Source organism: Acipenser ruthenus, chromosome 26 (assembly GCF_902713425.1).
Source record: "Acipenser ruthenus chromosome 26, fAciRut3.2 maternal haplotype, whole genome shotgun sequence".
In the NCBI taxonomy this organism is placed as follows: domain Eukaryota; kingdom Metazoa; phylum Chordata; class Actinopteri; order Acipenseriformes; family Acipenseridae; genus Acipenser; species Acipenser ruthenus.
In genome coordinates this window covers 22,572,790-22,595,029 of record NC_081214.1, presented here as the reverse complement: position 1 = coordinate 22,595,029, position 22,240 = coordinate 22,572,790, and the positions used below count along the sequence as shown (strand labels likewise).

At 43.3% G+C, this 22,240-nt stretch overlaps 1 protein-coding gene across 1 annotated transcript; it reads right to left on the bottom strand.

The window, feature by feature from the left end:
- Positions 1–275: 275 nt before the first annotated feature.
- LOC131701760 (ligand of Numb protein X 2-like) lies at positions 276–15,143 on the bottom strand. Its single transcript, XM_059001573.1, has 10 exons — positions 15,008–15,143; positions 12,002–12,556; positions 11,211–11,428; positions 9,496–9,692; positions 6,582–6,947; positions 6,266–6,421; positions 4,537–4,711; positions 4,045–4,282; positions 3,590–3,748; positions 276–2,936 (listed from the first exon to the last, which is right to left on the bottom strand). Exons 2-10 carry the CDS (start codon positions 12,385–12,387, stop codon positions 2,801–2,803), a joined length of 2,031 nt encoding a protein of 676 aa, XP_058857556.1. The 5' UTR covers positions 12,388–12,556; positions 15,008–15,143; the 3' UTR covers positions 276–2,800.
- Between the last annotated feature and the right edge of the window lie 7,097 nt (positions 15,144–22,240).

Sequence of the window (22,240 nt, the reverse complement as noted above, 5' to 3'; positions counted from 1 at the left end):
TCAGGGTTGGGAAATGTGTAACAGCGTAATTCTCCACTCTGCTGTAATGGCAAGGCAGAACTTATTCAGTTTAATTTGTTTCTGTAACGTACAGATCTTCAGGGGCACAAATTCAAATATTGGGTTTTTTTACATTTTTTTTTGTATGATTGTGCTGACAGTCCAAGTTAAAACTGTAAAAAAAAAAAAAAATAATAATAATAATAATAATAATAATTCAATGACAGTGTCAGGCCTTAAGGAAAAAAAAGTGTATCACAAAAACAAAACAAAAATTGATCTTAAATGTGATTTCTTTTTATTTTCTTACAAACTGAAAAAGAGCAATCTCTGCTAGATGGAGGGTCTAAAGAGACGTGCCTCTCGCATTGGCACAACAAAAAGCAAGAGCAAAGAAAAGCACTTTTTTTTCTGTAATACTTGTGTGCTGAAATCTTCCAAAAGCAGTGTGTACACGTCTAGATGTTTCAGGCCATGCAGAACTGTATACCTGTGAACCTGAGAAGCACATGGAAATGAGGAGGTGGGAAGCCCATCAAAATGTTCTTTCACTGGCCAGGAAAGGCATTTTCGAGTCCTGTCCCTCACAGATCTGCATGTGCTTCTTCACCTCACAGGAACTGACCCCCTGCAAGGAAACACCTTGTGTGCTTCTGGTGTGGATTGAAAGCTCAAAGGTCTCTTAGGTAGTTAGGATTTTGAAAGGTACATTTTCGTTGCTAGCAACAAAGGCCACCTGCATTAGCCCACATGCATACATTCAGAACTGCACTGTATAACAAACTGCTTACTAGCTTACAGAGCTGAAGTGGATTGAAAACCCGGTGTCAGAAACAAGCAAAGGCTCAAATTCAAGAACTTACATTTTACATAAATCCACAACATACAAACAGGATCAAAAGCTTGAGAAATGCAAAGTTTGTACAAGTTTTTAAGAATAATTCTTGTGTAGGTTCCCCTGTGTAGATCGCGAATGAAGTTCATTTAGCATCTAGTAGGTAGTTTAGAGAAGGAACATGCAGTTCTTTTAAATAGGGGTTTAAATCACAAAGTGGCAATGGCTGGGGGAAAATACCATGGGGTATAGTTGAAGGCACAGTAGATTTGCATTGTTTCTGAAAGTGAAACAGAGATCCCTGCAATCTGATTGTACTGGCGGTACAGGACAGGCACATTTCCACCAATGGGCTGGTAAAGGGTGCAGACAAATCAACTTCACGCACGCAGAGAATAAGGCACCTCTCTTTTGTTATTGCAAGTTGCAACAAACGCAAACTATCATTTCTGTTATTTAAGGCTTAAACAGAAAAAGGGCCATCAGTTGAGGTATGTTCTAAAATCCATCAATTTGAGATTCAAGTCATTTTGCTTATTACCACCAACGTAATTGCAAATACTAAACTCAAACCCACAAACATTTCAGTTTTCAAACAAATCTGTACTTTGCTGTTAAAATGAATTAAGTATAGATTATCTACAGATAATTAAACGTGGCTTATCAAGTTTTGCTAGGATACCCCTTGATTTTTCTGCCCCAGTTACCCCCTCAATTACCCCCTATCCTCACACTACAAACTGTATTTTAATTTTTCACTGACAGTGGTTCCAACAGGCTCCAATTCCACTAGTCGAAACCGGCCTGGTGCCAGTTTCTACCCCTTATCTTGGTATGACTCCCTGTGTTTAGTTTAAAAAATAAATAAAGCGGTCTGGATCCTTCTACGTAGTGTTTATCGTCCTTCCTCAAAAATCCCTTTCGGACGCCATTATTGAAAGAAATAAAAAAGACACACGAATGCCACCAGATCAGCATTTGTATGCATGCAGCAACAGGGACACAGCCTGGTTTATAAAATCAATCGTGGATGATGGTCCTTGGTGTATACAATGGCTTACTGAACAATGAACACGTTTGAAAATGACAGTGCTGTATTAGAAGACCTCCCAGTGTTGATTATGGAGATTTCTATTGGTGGGTTTCAAACACCTAGCAGTGTTTATACGAAACCCATTCCTTTTACCTTTGCCATATACTGTCAATGCCCTGGCTACAATAGGATGGTCTGAGGAGAGATTCTCCGTCTCCTGGCTAATGCCCCGCATTAAAATGCATGAATAACAACATCTCAACAAAATGTTGAAAAAAGTATTGCTAGGAGGCTGTGTGGTCCAGTGGTTAAAGAAAAGGGCTTATAAATCAGGAGGTACCCAGTTCAAATCACAGCTCACTCACTGAATCACGGTGTGACTTGACCTCCTTGTGCTCCGTCTTTCAGGTGAGGCGTTGTTGTAAGTGACTCTGCAGCTGATGCATAGTTCAAACACCCTAGTCTCTGTCAGTAATCTTGGATAAAGGCGTCTGCTAAATAAACAAATAATAATAAACTGCTGCAGCAAGGGTAAAGGAATGCATTTGTGTTGAACACGGCACAGTGCTCTGCAACGCCAAGACTAAAGTGCAGTACTAGTGTCACTTCCAGACATTTACATAGCAGTTAAACTTGCATACTGGCAAGCCTAGAGCCACATCAGACAGCTGGAATTAATGCTTTCATTACGATGTTGTAGGGATAGAAGGAAGTGCAAACTAGCAGGTACAGTAGTTGGTTAAAAGCTCATTCTTGAAACTTCAGGGGCTTGAACACATTCCCCTCTACAAACATATAGAAATTATTACAGCACCTCCACCGTGCTTTACTGGTGGTCATATCTCCACGGTGGGGGGGGGGGGGGGGGTTTACTTGAAGGGTTTGATGGGAACACATCAGTTCAGATATGACCTTGTAGTGATTTGATTTGGCTAGATCAGACTCCCTGGCCAGGACACCACCGTGAGAGAGACTTTGTTCTTCTGCAGCTTCATCTTCGGGATCAGAGAGGAGTTGTTCATTCCTCCTGTGCTTTCTCCATTCACTGCTACTATCTCATCACCGCACCTGGAAGGAAGAGGTGGATCAGTCACTTACCATTAAAACCAGTTCTGCAGCGACACTCAACGGGGATCCCCAACCCAAACCATAGCACCTACTGGACCATGCATGCAATACATTACTGTTCAATAAAAATGTGAATAAATCTTACATTAAAAAAAGCAGACAGCCTTGGTATTAAACCCATAACTATGGTGCTGGGTTATAATTATCTATGTACAGGGTTAACTACTTGCTGCAGATTATTTGCTGTTTAATGTTGTAATTCACCCCAGTTAAATCCATACCATCTATTTCCCCAATACAAACTTAGTTAAGTCAAGTACTTGTAGGACATTACAGATTACAACTGTAATAGAAATAAACACTGTGAAAGCATGTTTAAACACCCTCATTTGATCACATGAGGTTTTTGCAGTGGGTAGCAAAGGGAATGCCATTTGGGTTTTTTCCCCCACTCAACCCCTGCTTTGTGATGAAAGGAGATTGTAAATCAGTGAGGGTTTATCAGCCTGTCTCAAGCTTGCTGGATTTAGTGTACAACACAGACACATGGAAACAGGCTCCTGACAGACGAGGAGCCACTCCACTGAAGCCTGACCGGCACACAGACACAAGCAGACAGACAGCGACTGAGAGCCGAGACAGACTGGACTCACTTCAGCCGTGCGTCAAAGTAAGCTGGCGTTCCAGGAACAATGGTCTTGATAAAAAAGGGCTGGTGTCCCTGGCTTTCCTCAAACCCGCCCACGATACTGAAGCCCCAGCTCTCATTGGTGGTCTTCTGCAGGTCTATTTCACGGCACCAGTGGAGATGGCTGAAATTCACAAGCAGGAAGTCAGATGTGCGCCAAATAAGAAAAATGGTTCATACTGATCTGTACCTGCATAACCCATAGTTCACTTTATAGTGCGTTATGTTTTTAAGCTTCCATTTCAAAAGCATTCTGGCAATCAGCACCTTTAATTAGCTGCTAAATTATTGGGACACACAGGTACATAACAGCATTGTACTTCACATATATATATATATATAAAAAATAAAAATAGAGACGTCTCAGTAGAACGCACCTGTACTTTGATACGTTTCTAATATATCTGTGCTAACACTTACCTAGGTAACCCCAGCCACATGGTCCACAGCGGGGACCAGTTCCCATCCTCCTCCCTGCCTGCCTCTGCCTGCTGCTCTTCCATCTCCTCCTCCTCCTCATCCCCCGGCTGCTCTGTCGCGGTCTCTATCACCCGGAGATGCACTGCGGACTGGGCAGCGTGGGCCTTCAGCGCCGAGACGGCTTCTCCATAGGTCAGCTGGGTCAGATCCACCCCATTAATGCTCAGCAGCACGTCCCCTGTGCAGGAGAAACAACAGGGGTCAAAGCACACTTCTAATACAGGGGCTCTCAAACGGGGTCGGCGCCCTGCCAAGCGTCGCAGAGCGTATTGTATTTCTATAATATACAAGTAATGGACTTCATCCCCCCCAATTAATTTCAAAAGGGGGAAAAGTTTGCTAACTACTGTTCCAATACACACATGAAATCATGTTAGTTGCCCACTTCAGCCACTTTGTGCTCCTTGAGCAGGAATTGGTGTGAGGAGTCACCTGCTTTAATCCTGCCATCGTGGTACAGGCATCCCACAGGCTGCACGCTGGTGATGTGGACAGGCAGCCTGTTCCTGCTGTCCCGTCCCCCTGAGATCGTGATGCCCAGAGACGTGCGGGGCTCCTTCTTCAAAGTCACCGCCTTCTCCTGACTGGAGAAACCAGCTGGGGGGTCCTGAGGGGAGCGCACACGCACAGAGAGACACACACACACAGAGAGGCACACACACACACGCACAGAGAGAGACACACACACACACACACATTACTATGCAGCATAACTGAACCCAGAAACGCGAAGGAACTTGGGTGACAAACAACCAGATTTTCTTTTCATAAATGTTAAAGGAATGTCACATTCATGCCCTCCCACATAACACTGGTAAAACTCCACCTTTAATCGAGACTGGGGTGAAAACAGCAAATTACATATCAAATATTAAACACATCAACGGCTTATTTAACCAAATCCACATTTGTAGGCGGGTCTGTAGTTAAATAATAATAATAATAATAATAATAATAATAATAATAATAATATTTCTACAGTTGGGTTTTTACTGGAGCAATCTAGGTAAGGTACCTTGCTCAAGGGTACAGCAGCAGTGTCCCCACCGGGATTTGAAGCCACAACCCTCTGGTCCAGAGCCCAGTTCCCTAACCACTACTCCACACTGCTGGAGTAGTTGTCTATGTTGAAGTCCTTGTAGTGGAGCTCCACATGTTGAAATGCACAGTCCTCTCTGAAGTGAGACTGCCAGGGGCCTGGCTGCTGCCTGAGCCTCTCCCAGCAGGAGAGTTCCTCCTCTCTCAGACAGGGTGAAGGAATGAACTCGGCAGGCCAAGACAAACTGCCAGCACCTTTGATCCCCCGCGCCACTGCACCCACCACCACCACCACCGCTCCCTTTGATCAGGAGAAAGCAGCAACAAGGAGGATCTGTTATCTCTCGCGGCTACAGTTAACGTCTACTCTGAAGACCAACAGGTGACTGCCGTGACAGCTTAAGGTGCTGCTCATTTGCCGATCATCTTGTGTCTGCACGCCTCTAGCACGCTGTGAAGACAACGCTGGGATTTATGGTGGTCTGCAAGTCAGATCCTGGTTGATTTATTTAAAGGAAAAAAGGAGGCAAAACCTCAGGTACCCCTAAACAGAAACACCAGCACACCATGATAAAAACGAGCAGGCTCCCAACAGGCTGGGACTAGAAAAGAATGGAAAACGTCTGCAGTACCAGCTTCTCCCAGCAGGTGTCCCTTCAGACAAGCACTGTGGTGGGTCCTCATTATCACGAAGCGTCAAGCCAGCGCTCTGGGATTGGAATTTCATTAATACAGCCACTGGCTTTAACCCTGTGGCTTATTATAAAAACAGGCAAAAACTAATTTCCAAGGATTTATAGCAATGCATGTCGGAATGAAAAGAAGAAGGGATGATTTAGGAAAATGTCACTGGAAGAGGGCTAGATTTTTAAAGCTAATTCATCATTGGCACAATTTGTTTTGCACCTAATAAACGTTACCAAACCAGAACAACTCAGACATTTAATGTATGTGCTTGCGAGTCATTCAAAGTTATTTCTTATTCATTTTAGAATTGTAATAGCTATTTTTTGCATAACGACAACAAGTAAAGAGATTGCATTGCTCACAGGTTTCCCCCTGCGTTTCTGCACTGTGAACAGCTGTGCGAGTTCTTGGAGAGAGGCGGCGATTGTTTCCTCACCTTCTGGAAGGCGGAGCGGCGACGGCAGTGCTGCGGCTCGGGTCTCCTCTGGGAGCGGTTGGATCCCTCGCCGCTCGATCCTCCCTCCTCAGGGGTCTCTCTCCCGGGCTCCTCCCCCTGCCTCATCACCACGAAGTTCACCCTCGTCTCGCTGGACTGCACATAACAAACACAAGATTTCTGTATTACATCCCAGTCCTGATGAGGACAGGTGGGAATCTTCTAGCTTGTTTATATTAGACTGACTGTCAATCCAAGCTGATCCGGGTTCTCCTGCATTTCTCCTGTAAACCACACTCCCGGGGTGTTCTAGTACCTGGATGATCTGTGCGGCGGTCTCAGGGGTCCCGTGCCTCAGGTTGTTCCCGTTGATGGCCAGCACCTTGTCATCGTCCCGAAGCTTGCCGTCCTTGGCGGCCAGGCCCCCCGGCAGCAGGTCCAGGATGAAGACCCCGGTCTCAGCAGGCTTGCGGACCAGCTTGATCCCCAGCGGCTCCGAGCTGTCCCTCTTGATCAGCGTCACCTGGATCACCCTTCCCTGGGGAGGAGTCGGCTCCGGCGGGGAGCTCCGTGGGGAGAAGCCCTTCTCCTGCATCACTGTCAGGCAGACCACGGGGCAGGGCTGCCGTAGCACTGCTATAGCCCGGCTGTGAGGCACGTTAGCCATGTTGATGTCATTCACCTGCAAAACAGGATGCATGCAGCGGATTAACATACCCTGTCAAAGATAGACATCACATTTGAACAGCAAAGTTTAGTTTATTTAATGCACTGGTTTCAAAAGATACAGCCTTCAACAGCTAAGCCAGTGTCAGTACTGTGAAAAAATACCATTACTGCCACATGATGAGGAATAACTTTTGGGACAAGATTACATCATATTTGGGCAAACAGTTCCTCCATAACATTGCCTTCAATAGCACACACACTTGATCTTTAGCAGTTTTTTTTTTTTTTAGGGAAATTGAAACATTAGTAAATCAAGTAACCTTTCAGTTTGTTTTGTAACCATTTCCATTGCAGTTTATCTAGCACAGGCACTACTGTATCATTTTACACACACATGTGCTGTCCTATTAAAGGCCTGGCTTGCTCTGTGAATGTTAAATAACATCTGGATAAAACAACTTCATATCTTATACCAACAAGCCCAAAGACTGATGTTACTCACTGCTATTGGACTGGGTCCAAGTACAGCTAATGCAGGATTCCAACGAAACACAGGCAAGATTTCCCTGGACTAATCTGAATGTGTAGTCAGCTCTACTCACCCATGCCAGTTTACAAGCCCAGCCCAGCGAGGGGTTAAAGAGAAGGGAAGGCAGAACGTGAGTAGACTGGAAAGAGACTAGGAGGCGTACTGGCACACAGCCTTTTACCTTTTGATTTTTAAAGGGGTAGCTTTTGCAAATTCAAGAAGGTTGCTGCTCTTGAATCTCCTGCTTTCAAATATCTTTGCAGATAATGTGTAATTTCTGTTTTGCTTCCAGGTTGTTTCTAACCACCTGACTGTAGCAAGCAGGTTTCAATAGGGGAGGACGCTTGTGTCAGCTGAAACTACTTGTGGGGAATACAAACCAGCTTGTCTGCTTTAAAAACAAAAATGTGGAGTGCATTGAAGTAAGCGGACATCAGGGACTCATGAGGTCTCACCAAACAGGATTGTGGGATACTTCTGCTTTAAGGGGCAGAGAACAGTGAGAGTGAAACGCTGGAAGGAAACAAAGCTGCAAGAGTGAACTGATCCAGGTTACACCTGGTCTCTGGAGCTATAGGTACTGGAGCATTGGGCTCCATTCGCTTTTTATTAAAAAAAATAAAATACTGATGAAACCGACCCTTACTGTAAGAGGTCAATAACAGTCAGGAACAACCATTTTATTAATATAAGTGCCGGTACTGTTGCATGTGGGGTAACAGCGTCATAGCTCTGCAAGCACTTTATTACACTGTGGTGGAGATACTTTAGCCCGTGTGCAAACTAGACGAGGTAACTGTAAGGAAACACCAGACGCTGCAGTGCACCAACATGCAGTTACAGTCAGACTACTGAAGGAAAACAAACAAGCCTTTACAAAGATACACAGGCGATGGGGAGGCTGTAAAAGGCCAGAGATTCCTCTTCTGTTCCTGTCACTGAATTGAAACACCCCTCGGTTAGAAATAAATACATTTCTTTTCATCGTGGCTCAAAACTACAACTTAAATCCCCATCTCAACTCAATAGGATTCCTACCCTGATCAAAAAGGGATCAAATCCAAGCACAAGGAGTCACGCAGGTGCCTTTGTTTGTGTGTGTTTCATGAGCTCTGTCATGCTGCAGGATTTATCTGAGCATTTTCCAACACAAGCCTTAACAAGCAAGCACAAGCGAGGCAGACGCAATAATAAACTAAAGCAAGCAGAACAATCATGCATCAAAATATTAAAAAAAGCATTCATGCTGTGGACAACAGTTCACTGAACACAAAACCACAAGGGCCCAGAGATTCAGCATCTCTGCATTACAATTACATATATATAATATATATAGGAGGTTCATGCTTCGTAACTCATAGATCAAGGGCTACAGAACTGCTTTTTTATTAAAGACGCCTCATTTACTCTAATGCACTATGTAAACACTGCTGTGTTGAACCTGAAGCTGGTTGCCTAGTAGCAGTCTGTCAATATATGATAGTTACAGCCCTGTGACACATGAATAGTCAGTAAACCGGCTCAACCCTAAACATGCTTCATTCCAATGGTCACTTTAGCGAAGCATTTTGTACAGGGTACTATACACCAAGACACCAAGGCTACAAGCAGTGATCCTGTACAGTACCACAAAGGGGAATCAAGTGAACAAACACAGAGAAATGCAACAAGGTTTCTGGCAACTCAGAACCCTGAAGCCACTCCTGGACCACTTCTGGTACAGAGATCACCCAGGAAGGCACACTGAACGATAGGGAGGGAAGTATATTATTATTATTATTATTATTATTTATTTCTTAGCAGACGCCCTTATCCAGGACGACTTACAATTGTTACAAGATATCACATTATTTTTACATACAATTACCCATTTATACAGTTGGGTTTTTACTGGAGCAATATAGGTAAAGTACCTTGCTCAAGGGTACAACAGCAGTGTCCCCGACCGGGGATTGAACCCACGACCCTCCGGTCAAGAGTCCAGAGCCCTAACCACTACTCCACACTGCTGCCAGTATAATATGGTCTTTACCTCCAGGATGTGATCTCCAGGGGCCAGTCTTCCGTCTCGGGCAGCCAGGGAGTCCCTCAGGATCTCCTGAATCACGATGTTCCCAAGAGGGGTGTCCTTGCCCCCCACGATCCGGATCCCCAGCCCCTCCTCTGGGTTATCCCGACGGAGCTCAACCACATTCGTTTCTGCCACAAGGCTCGACCGCTGGTGAGAGTCTGGAAGAAACAAGAACGAAACGGCATTCAAATAAATACATGTAAATAAGATCTTGTGTAAAACACACTTCCTATAATGTAGAGCAAGCTACTGCCAGTGTACAACATGCAGGGTCCTCAATCTCACACTCTAGAAAGTCATTAGGAGGCTAGGGTCCATTTTAAGGCAGAACACATTAGAATATATATAAAGCTTTTTGGTTCCATTAAAGACTGGAGTAAACCCTTTGAAAATATGGCCCTCAGTGTCTGTATTAAAGTGAAGGCAATTATCACACTCGCAACACGATCAGTGCACAAGGGTCCACATTTTGAAAGAACTGAACTAGATCAATGGCCGGTTCAAATCAGAAGGTCAAAACACAGCAGCAGCTAAAGATCCACTCAAGGGCACACAGACTGAAATGCAAACAAACAGTGCCGGTCATAAATACTGCGACCCAACATGAAAAAAAAAACAAACCTGCGAGCGTTTCCTTAAAGTGTCTCTGCAATCCGCAGAGGAACACCCGAGTAAACCAGGGATGGCTGGTCAGTGCAGCTCCTCAGAGAACCGAAGCTAGGAAAGTTACACACCCAAGACCACACAAGCCATTTATAGAGTGGCACTTCGATTACAGTCAGTACTTAAAATCACTAAACCGCACAGGGTCCTCTCCCAAATGATTCGGATATGAGAGACACAGATCGGACAAGAGCATTTTAAACCTTGACAACACAAATACAGCAAGTCCATCAAACAAGATAGGACCGGGTGTGCTCTCAGTCTAGGCAGTGGAAAGACTGAATCCTGCAGTGGCTTTAGACAGGGCCTGTTGTCATCATCATCAAGATGATGCTGTGCCAGATCACCCCCTTACTTGTTTTGATCATTGTTCTCATAACCAGGTGGCACATGCCCATCCCTTCACTTCCAGTGTACCAGTGTTCAGACAATGGATTTACAGCATGTGAAAAAAGAATAACAAACAAATGTGACCCCAGGCAAGATGAAGTGAGAAACTAAAAAACTGTGTCCCAAACCTTGCCTAGCAAAAAATTAAAGGATTACAGTGTCTTCCAGACCTGTCAGCAGTGACTGGTTTAAGTGCCTAAAACAAGCGCACAATTTAAAAGCAGAGGAGGTGTCACGATTGCTTGGTTTCAAGTAGCTTTCTGAATGAACATGTATTGTTATAAGAGCTACGAAACCCCATCTGCCTTCCTCTGTCAGTCCGTTGTCAAACTTACTGTAGCGTGATCCCTCGCTCCCCTTGAAGAATCAGAGTTGTTTAGCCACTCCTGGTGCCTCACAATACCCCTATGGGTGTGGTTATTGTCTAATAATCGACTCTCTTTGTAAGCAATAAAGCCACATGAACACAATGAATCATTTCACCTTGGTTGAATACTACTAATGCACTACTCTCAATACACTAGAGAATATACACTGTGAACATGGGGGACGAGACTTTTAAAGTGGACTACAGCTGGCCCGTGGCTTTGTGATACAGGATCAATACAGTTTGCAGTGTTTACCGTCCTCGCTCTCCTCGAATGCTGGGTTCACCACTCCTGGCTGGCGGGTGCTCCGGGACGCCCCTGGGGTGGAGCTCCCTGCAGCCAGGCCAGGGGCAGGCAGTGCTGGAGCAGCCTCCGCAGACAGCTCCCCCCCAGCCCGGACCGCCTTCATCTCGGTCCAGTGGGGCCTCTTCCTCCTCTCTGCTTCGTCTCGCAGTTTCTTAATGCCTGGGCACCTGAAAACAAAACAAAACAAAAATGCATTGCTAAACACTGTGCTTCACAAACAGGGTGGTCGCTGCCTGTACGAACTCCTTTTGAACTTTGACTGTGTGTACAGAACAGTGTTTCCCTGCAAATGAATGATTAGCGAAAACTCCACTGCCTTCGCATCATTCACATGGCTGCTTCTCAATGAGAAAAACAAAACATCTCCATAGAACTCAATGCAGCGTTCCACAAAACTCATGCACACTCGCATTCCTTTCACAGCTCAGCAACTTTCACACACCAGACCTTCCTACTTCTTTACATTCCCAATGAGTCTATTAAAAGAAAAAACACCATTTATTCCTATACCTGCAGGTATTCAATAAGAAAACACCACAGGGATTAATGTAACGAAAGGATGCCAGTATATATATCTGCTGTGGTTTAGATCATTAAAACAGAAGCTTACATTATGGAAATGTTTAAGAACCGCATTCAAAAGAGTATTACTGTGTAGCCACAGGACCTCACACTAAACAGTTACAGTCCGTGCTGGTTCTGCTGTGCCACCCCCTCCACTCATCACAAACCTGCCTCACCTGTTCCGGAGGTGAGGCTCCAGCTCACACCGCTGCATCTTCAGCCCGCAGTCCTTCTGAAAGGGGCAGAGCACCGACAGCTTGTCCAGCAGGTTCCTGACCAGCAGGCTGGACCGCCGGCATTGCCGCAGGTAGAGCTTCTGCCGGTCCACAGGGCAAAAGTCCTGCTCCCTCAGGAAATTGTCCAAGCACTGGAAGCAGTACGTGTGCCCGCAGGGAGTGTCCATGGGGCACAGCAAGGGCTGCAGGCAGATGAGGCAGGACAGCTCGTCATCCACCTCGTCCTGGTAGTCATACAGGTGGTTCTCAGGGACCATGTGACTCTGCCCACACTCCGCACAGAGCTGGCTGAGTGTCTTCAGGGCCTGGCTCCTCTGCTCCGTCATGGTGGCCGATAGAGTTAGTCCAGCTTCACTCTTTCAGTGAAATGCTGGAAATTCCGTGCTGCTGTTTTTTATTTATTTTTTTTCCTCTTCTTTGTTAAGCAGGATTCTTGGGTGCCTCAGCATCCTGGGGTTTGTAGAAAGGTTAACAGAAAGGACTCATCGTGCGTTTCTGGAAGGAGAGAGACAAACAAGGCACGTCAATTTGTGTGCAATGTTTCTTGAATTTCAGTCAGGCAACATAAAACAAAACAATGATGGCTCAGCCAATCAGGTGTCAGCACCTTAAAAAAAAAAGTCAATCTACATTCAAAGTATGTGGAGCAAGATACAGTAGCTCAGCAAATAAGGCGTTGATATTGAATCCACACTGTCAACCGTCTTTACTAAGAAACACCAATAGATATCCTATAAGATCAAGCTATAGTGAGTCTGAAGCCAACAACGACAAATACAGCATTACTGACAAAGCTGCTGAAAACAATCAGAGGAGCCCTGCTCTGTCACTTTGCTGAATTTGGAATTGGGTTTGCAGTCAGGTGTGCCAGACCCACAGCAAACCTGTCAAGTCAACCACAGGCATCAGCTGAATTTCTTTCCATGAAAAAGCAAACAAAACCTATGACATCACTCCACCATGGCGCGGAACCACTTCAGGGGATTCTCACTTCTGAAGTGTTCCGCTTTTCATCCAAATTCTAAGAGTTCACCCATCAATCCGCAATAGCAAATCAGCTTCTGATATCTACAAGGAAGAAATCAAATGCACTTACCCCTTTTCAGCCTGCCTTGCACATTGCCAGCGTTGCTATGTGCACAGTGCTTTCATGCAAACAAGTAACTCAATAGCTGGGTGCTGGCTGCTGCCTAGCTGAAACCAAACCCCTACACCTCAGACAGAAGCAATGGAGTGCAGGCTCCTGCATTATTCACACACACACACACACGATCAGGTGGAGGGTGGGAAAGGATCGCTGCTGTCTCTCCCAGCCTGAGAGCCACACAAGCTGCATGACAGTGCAGCCCTGCTATTGGATCACTCATTGAGAATGCAGTTCAGAACAGCCATACGTTTTTGTAATCCACTGCGAGACTGTAATCCACTTTACATTTCTCCTGCAAGACTGGGCACCTGGTATTATGGGTACAGTTGTCGGGTTGCTAACGCCTGGTGAATTAGTCATGGATCTCTGACAGCCAGGACAGTAACGTAACACTGCATCATACTTACTGGAGTTTCCCTTCAAAGGTGTTCTTCACTTTCTACAAATCAGGCGTGGCATCCCTATAACTGAATCATAATTAGGCAATAACAACACATGGGCACAGAGTGTAGAGGTGGTAACAGTCTTCAGCCAGGATACTATACTGGCAAAGGGGGCTGTTTTCTCCGGCTACAATCGACACGCCTCTTTTACAGCTAGTACATGAGAAATGCTTTGGCCTTTCCTTGTTTAAAGTCCTTGGTTTGTTTTTTTAAATCCCAAAAAATTAGTTAAGTGCTGTTTAAGGGATGGAAATAAGACTCCTATTGCACAGCACTTTCACCTTTTCCATGTTAAATATATACACACGCACAAATCAATGCTGAAAGTTTGCAATCCCTTAGGGATATGCTGTGGATGATGTGTGGCTACAACCTTTTGTTCTTTAAATGTGTGACCCTGAGCAAGTCACATAATCTCCTTGTGCTCCGTCTTTCGGGTGAGACGTTGTTGTAAGTGACTCTGCAGCTGATGCATAGTTCACACACCCTAGTCTATGTAAGTCACCTTGGATAAAGGCGTCTGCTAAATAAATAAATAAAAATAATCTTTTTTTATTGTACAGAAAGTAAATGGAAAGCATTATTCGAGTTGGGCTGATGTCCCCAGACCCAAGAGAGAAATGGTTCATTTTCTCACTCTGGGTGTGAATGTTTACATCCTGGTCTCCCAGAGTAAACATCAGCAGAGACTACCCTCACTCAGTCACGTGCTGCTGGGGGAGGGGAGGGGCAGATCTTATGTATAGGTAAATACCAGCTTTGCTGCCCACCAATCACAGACGATCAGAACTGTCGGGTAAAGGTTAAAGAACGACTCAGACTAAAAGTATTCTCTTTTAACAAGGTGTTAATAAAACACGTGTTTGCCACTTGCGTCAGGTAGACAACTTACCATGTGTTCTAATAAGGACACAATTGTGTAACTTTAATTAAAACACACACCGAAACAACGAATAAGATGTAAACAAAGAAACACATAACTAAACCTGAAGCAAGCAAACAGCTTTCAAACGTGCCACTTTCAGAAAGGTCTGCTTTGAGGGCGACAATTTAAATAATTTATATTTAACATGGACTCAACTGACCGAGCGAGGGACTACATATCACAGCCTCGTTAAAATAAAAGCACTAACCGCGGCTCATAAATAAATGAGTACTAAAACCAAGCTACAAAATATACTTATTCTTAACGGCCGCGTGACTTGCCTCACCTGCTTGACCGAAACTTACTCGAGCGTCTCTCCCAAAGTTACAAAGAAACACAATATACATCTATTTCCAGGTCATTTCTAATTGATAACAATAAAGATCGACTACTGTAATAAATAAATAAGATCTAGTTAAAAATGAACTTACGTATGTATCTATGCGCCGAGTTTCAGGTGTTATTGTACGTTCATTTTTCCCAGTTTCAGACCACAGAAAATAGGAACTGACGTTTCAGGAAGTCCACTCAGGTAATCTTTAAGTTAAACAGACCCCTCCTACAATTTGCAAGTCTGAAAATGGGTTCAGCTCCAATGAGTTAGGAAAAGAGCGCACTTAAACCAGTACACGGTACATAGTGTAGCTGTTATTTTACAGCTGATGAAATATAGAAACCACTCTTTTTATTTAACTTTCAAAATCGACTGTTTTGAATCGGAGGCACCTAGTGTTGGTCCATGCTTGTTTTTGGTGAATGTTAAACAGATGCGAGGGTGATATTTGCACGACCGTTGAGTGAAAGATTCGTGGCAATCTGTGCTTGCACTTTCTGAGAAAATAATTAGAGTGCAATATTATTAGAAAATGTAGACACTTGGGTCACACAAAAAAACAAAAAAAAAATCTACAGGTAAGTACGATTTGAATTAACACACCCGTAACCTCGATGAACGTTCAATAAATAAATACAATAGTTTTTGTAAATACAGTACAAATTACATTTATTTTGATAAAAACAATAAACAACGGTTTAACTTAATAAACTTTCATTCACTAAAAAAAAAAATTCTTAAAAAAATGTTATTCTTAAATTATCAGAGAACATTGGGCCTCTTTCATTAGCCAACCTCCTTACAAAGAAACCCCAGGCAAGGAAAACCAAGCAGTTAACTGAGCATAGCTTCAGTTGACTATATGACAGTGTAAGGCTATACATGTATTATAGAAAATCTGGACTCCTGAGTCACAGATGTGAATAAACACCATGGTAACCGTTTGAGGATGGGTACCTACAAGAAAAACAATATCAATTATTTTTCTAGTTCTGGTAAAGATAACCCTCCTACATTCCTACATCTTTTAGGAGTTTGGCCAACCAACAACTCAAATAATGTAACCATTTAAAGCAAGTAAATGCTTTGCCATTTTTATTCTTCCCTAGTGTAGAGATACTGGCATATTTAATTAAGATAAATGTGTTTGAAACAACCAAAGACCACATGAATATAACAGAAGCAGTCCAAGCTGTGTCTGTTAGTTTGAAACGCTGTGCACAGACACTTGTGTCTGTATATTATTTTATAAACGACATGATTAATCCTGCAGGAGCGGTTACTGTTGAATTCCCATTCTTAATTTACAGAAAGGAAGGTATTTTATGAGCGGGCACAAACAGTGCAGTGAGTGAAAGGGGCTCTCAAACTGGTGACGAGTCCAGTAATAGTCACAGCTCTGGAGTTAGGAGTTGAAAGCTCTTTGGACACTTTAACAGTGTGACTGTCACACCCCCAGCAGTGGGGAAGGGAAGTGATGCCACTCATAAAACTGCTCTGTAGGGTTTTGATCTCCCAGTTCTTTGTTAATTTATTGTTTAGCAGGAATGATCCCCTGCAGGTCAATGGCAGATCTGGATGTATTCCACACACATACTTTCTTTCTTATCAGTTGCATTGCTTCCTTTCTGTACTGCACAGGCAGGGTTGCATTTTAATCACGGCATTCCAATGGCCGCTTGGAGTAAGCTTAACACAGCAACCAAAAACTGTGTAAAGGATCGCTGACCTTTTTGGCATAACATAATTGGAAATATCACAGATTTAATTTTAAGTACGTGCTAAAAGCCACTATATGGATAGCACTGGTTAAAAACAACTGTATCCCAGCCATTGAATCAGGTCACTAAAAAATGGAACAAAAAGTGCTGATTATTAACCAATACATAATATTGCATACTTATGAGTTATTATCTGTATGCTGTTGACATGAATATTCTACTGCATTGTAAGATAAACCCAGCAGCACATAGCATTATGCATCACCCAGCATAGACTAGTAATCAAATCTTACATGTTAAAACCACGCCAAAGGGTAGTAAAACACAGTGAAACTTGCATGGTCTGGAATGGAAATCCCAGAGCAGTGGGGTAATGCAATGTAAAGACTGTAGGTTAATCATGTTAAAGCATAGCACTGTAAATGCACAGCATAACAACGAGTAAAGCACTGGGAACTGCAGAATTTCATTACTGTGCAAATTTACCAGAATTTAATTCTGCAGTTTGCTGTGTATTTACTGGCCTATGTTTTTTAGAGGATGGTTTGAAAGTTGACTTGCTTTGTGTAAATGTACCCAGGTAAACTTTTAAAAGCTATCATCATTTAACACGTCATTTGGCAACTGCTTCTATCTTTTTTTTAAAGATAACTGTAGAGTATTGTGTTTATCAATTCTCCTGAAAACATTGCCTCTTAAAGACTAGTCTGTCACTGCTGTATATCACACTATAAAACACAGAGTGAATTTAAGACTGTGGGCCAGATTCTCAAAGCTATTTACTCAAAGAAGCACACAAATGAAATGTCAGAGTTCTGTTTGTTTGTTTGTTTGTTTGGTTTGGTTTGGCATCTTGGGTGTGTTTTTTTTTTATTGCTGACAAAAATGTGCTAATGACAATTTGGAGTGAAGGGCTTTGAAACCCCATGCTACGATTTTAAAAAGAATAAATCACTGGTCATTGATGTGATGCAGAATCAGGCGTTGTCCTATTACAAAATAAAACAGGGTGATCTGAAGGGGCTGAACAAGGGGTCCCTCTAATGGCAATAGCTACAGGCACAACATTTGAAATACTTTTTGGTTGAGCATATTACTAAATAAATACATTTAAAAAAAGGGTCCTTATACATTATCTGCATGGTTCGACACATTCACAGGAGGCTTACATTAATATATACTATTTACACATATTGACTCAAATTGCTTCCTAATAATGAGACTAATAATCCAGTTATTACCTGATACCTGAGATTAAAGGCACATAAAGTGGCTTTAGAAAATAACTATATTTGACTACTGGATGTGTGTAAGTGTGTTTGTGTTGCACGTTTTAAGTTATAATGTTATAAAATAAAACTACAGGATTTAAAAAAAGCAGTAAGACCAAGGTAAATGTGCCACAGAAAGGAGAGGCATGGTTTGTTTCAATTGGAACGAGTAGATGTGTTTAAACACAAACAAGCACTTGAATGACAAACTCGCACCATTAAAGTTCTAACACTGTCACTGAACAGGGCTTTGATATATTGGGAAGAGAGCTGATAATGACGCTTGCAACATCGTAATCCTATTAATTAGAGATTGAAGCGCTTGCAGTGGCTTTGCTTCTTTCTAGGACTCTTCTCTTATTGACTAGGATACTGTGTGGGACTGTGCTGGAGACTTGCATGCTGCCCCCCACCATACCCCCCCACCGTACAGTAAACAGCAGCATGAGCATGCTGAGCGGACGCAAAAGAAGAAGGACTCTCCATTGTTCATACCTCAAATACCTCAGAAACCGGAACTAAGGGCTATTATAACTAGTTAAAAAAGATTGTTGCATTTCCTTTCAACAGTAGCTGTTACTGTGTTAGAAATGTAGGCTGTTAGTGCTCTTGTAATGCATCAGCTCCACTGGTGCTTTTTCATGAACAAATTGTACAGTGAAACTAGGATGATGATAAAGGACAGCTTCTGTAAGTCGTGATTCAGTAAAATGCTGTCTAATATTGTCTAATAATAAGCTGAATGCTTCATTACTTTAGGAGGGTGTCTAAAGAAGCCAGCCATTCAGGTTCAGATTCCCTCCCATTTAACCCCATTTCAGGAACATCAAAAGAGTGATCGACACCCTTCTCTACTGCTATTGAAATGGCCATGCGTTTGATCCACATCAATTGCTTCAACCGGCCACCTTCTCAAAGTATATTACCTGCACCTTCTGCTGTCTGCCCTGTCCGCAAGCTGATTGGTGCAGGGCAACCCAGGCACAGGTGCGCTGCAGGTTGCTCCATTACTGGCCAGTTGTCGGGAGTCATAAACCCACCCCAGACAGCCCCCCCCCCCCCCCCCCCCCCGAGGGAGGAGCAGCCAGCCAAGCATCTGTCTCAGACCTGGGCCTGTGCTGAACGCCAGGGTCTGTCTGCTCTACAAAGGGAATGGCTGGAAACCTCTCACTTGAAATGTGACCTGCAAGAAAGAGCCTTGAAATGTGACATGCAAGTGTCCTGTTAACAGCGCCCGAGTGTGGAACGAGGGCTCCTGGGGAATGGGGACGCATTGACAGAAATATTGCCCTTTTCCTCTTTCTTGATCTTTTCTGTCATTCAAATTGATTAGACTGCTCATTTAAAAAAAAATACTTACAATTGTAAACAGCTGTTCTCCTTGACTTTAATATGTGTTTTATAAAAGGGCAGTGTTCTAATAAATAGTACAAAGACGTTGCAGGTACTGTACTTTTGTCCATGAAGAACTTAAAATGAAATTCCCCAGAGCAGTGTTCATTAACAATATGTACAGGTGCCATTTATATACATGAATGCGTAGATGGATTAGACTAGGAACAAATACTGAACATGACATAAAGAACCCTGGATAGCTACTACTGTATCATCCCTATATTTCACATGCACATTTCTGACAACATTTAGACAGAAATATAAAAGCTTAATATCTGGATTAAACACTTTGGAATCTATTCATAGGAAGAAACTGATCTGCAGATCCTGTGCTTCTTTCTTTGCACCAAGGAATGTGCCACCAATCTGTCACATGTGCCAACGAAAGTGAGCCGCTCTGTCCTTGTTTGTGCCTGCCATGTTGCCTTGGATCTCTAATCATCACGACACTTTGTAACCTGTAATCAGTCTCTTAAAGATCAAAGGCTGCTCTAGATCCCTATCAGTTAAGAGCCCCAGCAGAGGAGCCTCCCTCCATGGGGCTGAGCCTCGATCACAGCAGAACTGTGAACCAGCCAGAAAAGCAATCACAGCTTGCTGCGGCCGCCCTGAGCTCCTTCCTTCGCTTATCAGACACAGGCCTTGATTGCCGTTGTCCTGATAACCGTTCATTAAAAGATTACAATCCCAGCACAGCCGCTTGCTCTTTCCCTGGAAGACAGGGGGCAGAGCACGAACAATATGAAACTGAAATGAAAACTGCATCCGATTCAGTTTAATCTTTTTTTCAGCATTATTTTCAACACGGTTTACACTGGAGGTGATTCTGGAAGAGAAGAGCACCATTGTCACAGCCAAACCACAAAGGGAAACATGACGTGCAGAATATGAACCTGTGCAGAACATCAAACCATAACCATAATGCAGGTTACTGTACTGTTTTGTTTTTGTATCAATAAGAGTTCTCCCTGTTTCTCTGCTGTACTGGAGCTTTGCTATAGTTTATCATTCTGACCAGTCTCTTGGTGGTTGTATAGAGGGACTCCGATGTACCACTAGATCTTGTCTCACTTCTTCTATAGCAAACATTTACTAGAAACCAACAAGAAGGAATTAGAGACTGTTTGATCTCAAGAATATCTATAGATGTGAAGCCTGGTATCAAAATCAATAAAACTGGTATGTGCCGCTAGCAAAGATTTGGCCTCTGTCTATTTGCAATCAAAGCTGTGTTGCCCAACAATGAGTTAGTGATCTGTCCAGGACCTGCTAAAAACATCAGCACCAGGGCATCAAATTATACAAAATAATAGACTGGTGTCCAAAGCCACGACCTTGCCCTGACCCTGCTGGATAGGAAGTGGCAGCACTCTAGAAGACAAAGCACTAAAGCAGCGAATGCATTGAAAGAGACGGAGGGGAAGGGCCGGCCGCTCTCTCACAATGGGGCCCGCGCATTCAGCCTGCCGGCAAACAATCAGGAGAGGCGCTCTGCCTGGGCCATCTCCACCCAGCCCACAGTCAGTAATGGAGCAGGCTTTTCACACCACTTTGTGAGTCCTTCATATCAAACTACTGTTTACCCTGACCTTTCAGATACAAGAGAGGTCAAAATGCTTCTCGTGGGAGAACTAAATATCATTCCTGTTGGTTCTGTCTTGTTCTTCTCTCCTCCTTTTTCTGCTTTCTAGAAGATCCGTCTGTATTTTATAATAAAAACAGACTTTGCTAAAATAAAATTCTTTAAATAACTTTCGCCCACGTCCCAAAAAATTTTGCACGGCAGTGTATGCATTCCACAAAGGCCACTGTTTTTTCTATGCTTCTGTCTTTCCTACAGCCATAGAGCTGTGTCACTCAGGATAGGATTCATTTGTGTTTATGGTGCTGCTGTATTTATGGCGCTGCTGTAATTATGGCGCTGCTGTAGTTAGAATGGTTTTAAACAGTGGTTTAAAATCTAGCTATATGGAACAAGGGGCCAAGGGGAGCTGAAACAATAGCAATGATAGTGTTTTAAGTATAACATAATTGCAGTTCTCTTCATCAAGGTTTACGGTGCCATTATTGCAATTTAATGAGTGACACAGCTGTAGAATAGACAACCCAAAAAAAAAACCTCTGCCAAGCAATGGGATCCCAGCCACAGTGGCTATGTGGATATTGATCACTTCAAGAGCTATTTATTTGCAGTCTTTAAACAGTAAATGGCTGTCACGCTTCAGAGTACATTTACTTCTTTGATTTACATCAAAACAATACAATAGTACCGGCCAGAAAACCAAACTACTGGATAGTATTTTTCATATAGGATAGTAAGGACCTGCTGCTGTATTCTTGAGATGATAGATTCACAGACACATAAAGAATAATGTGGTCTGAACAGAGAGCATGTTTGCAGTGTACATGGCTTTTGTCTATTATGGAGTTTGATGGAATAGCTGAGGTGAAGGGTTTGGAGTATTGGGTGCTGTGCAAGGTGTATCTCAGTCTCAGTGTGTTATACTGAAAAAAAATCGATCAATACGCGTAGTATATTTGCAGTTTAGAGTGGAGCGATGGACACTGCTAGTGTGGGCTGCAGTTTTGAGTGGAGTTTACTTTCCTTATTACATTTCTGCTGTGTTGAAAGAGCTAAATGACCATTGCACCGTTTTGTTCAAACTCTGGCCTCCGGGTAGCTAGCCACTCGAAACACCTTTGACAGCATATAAATCAGCCTGCAATTCCAATGAACTGGGGCCTGTCATGATGACCCCCTCGTATCTGTTTACTGGGAGGCGATTGTAACCAGCTGTTAACTCAAAGGAAAACGGCTATTGAGGAAATGATCACTTAGAAATGAGCTGCTCTACGATTTGCATTGCAGGGTATTTCATCTGAATATGAGGGGCTTCATGCAAAGCAATTATCACTGACATCCGGCACACTACTCCTATCCAG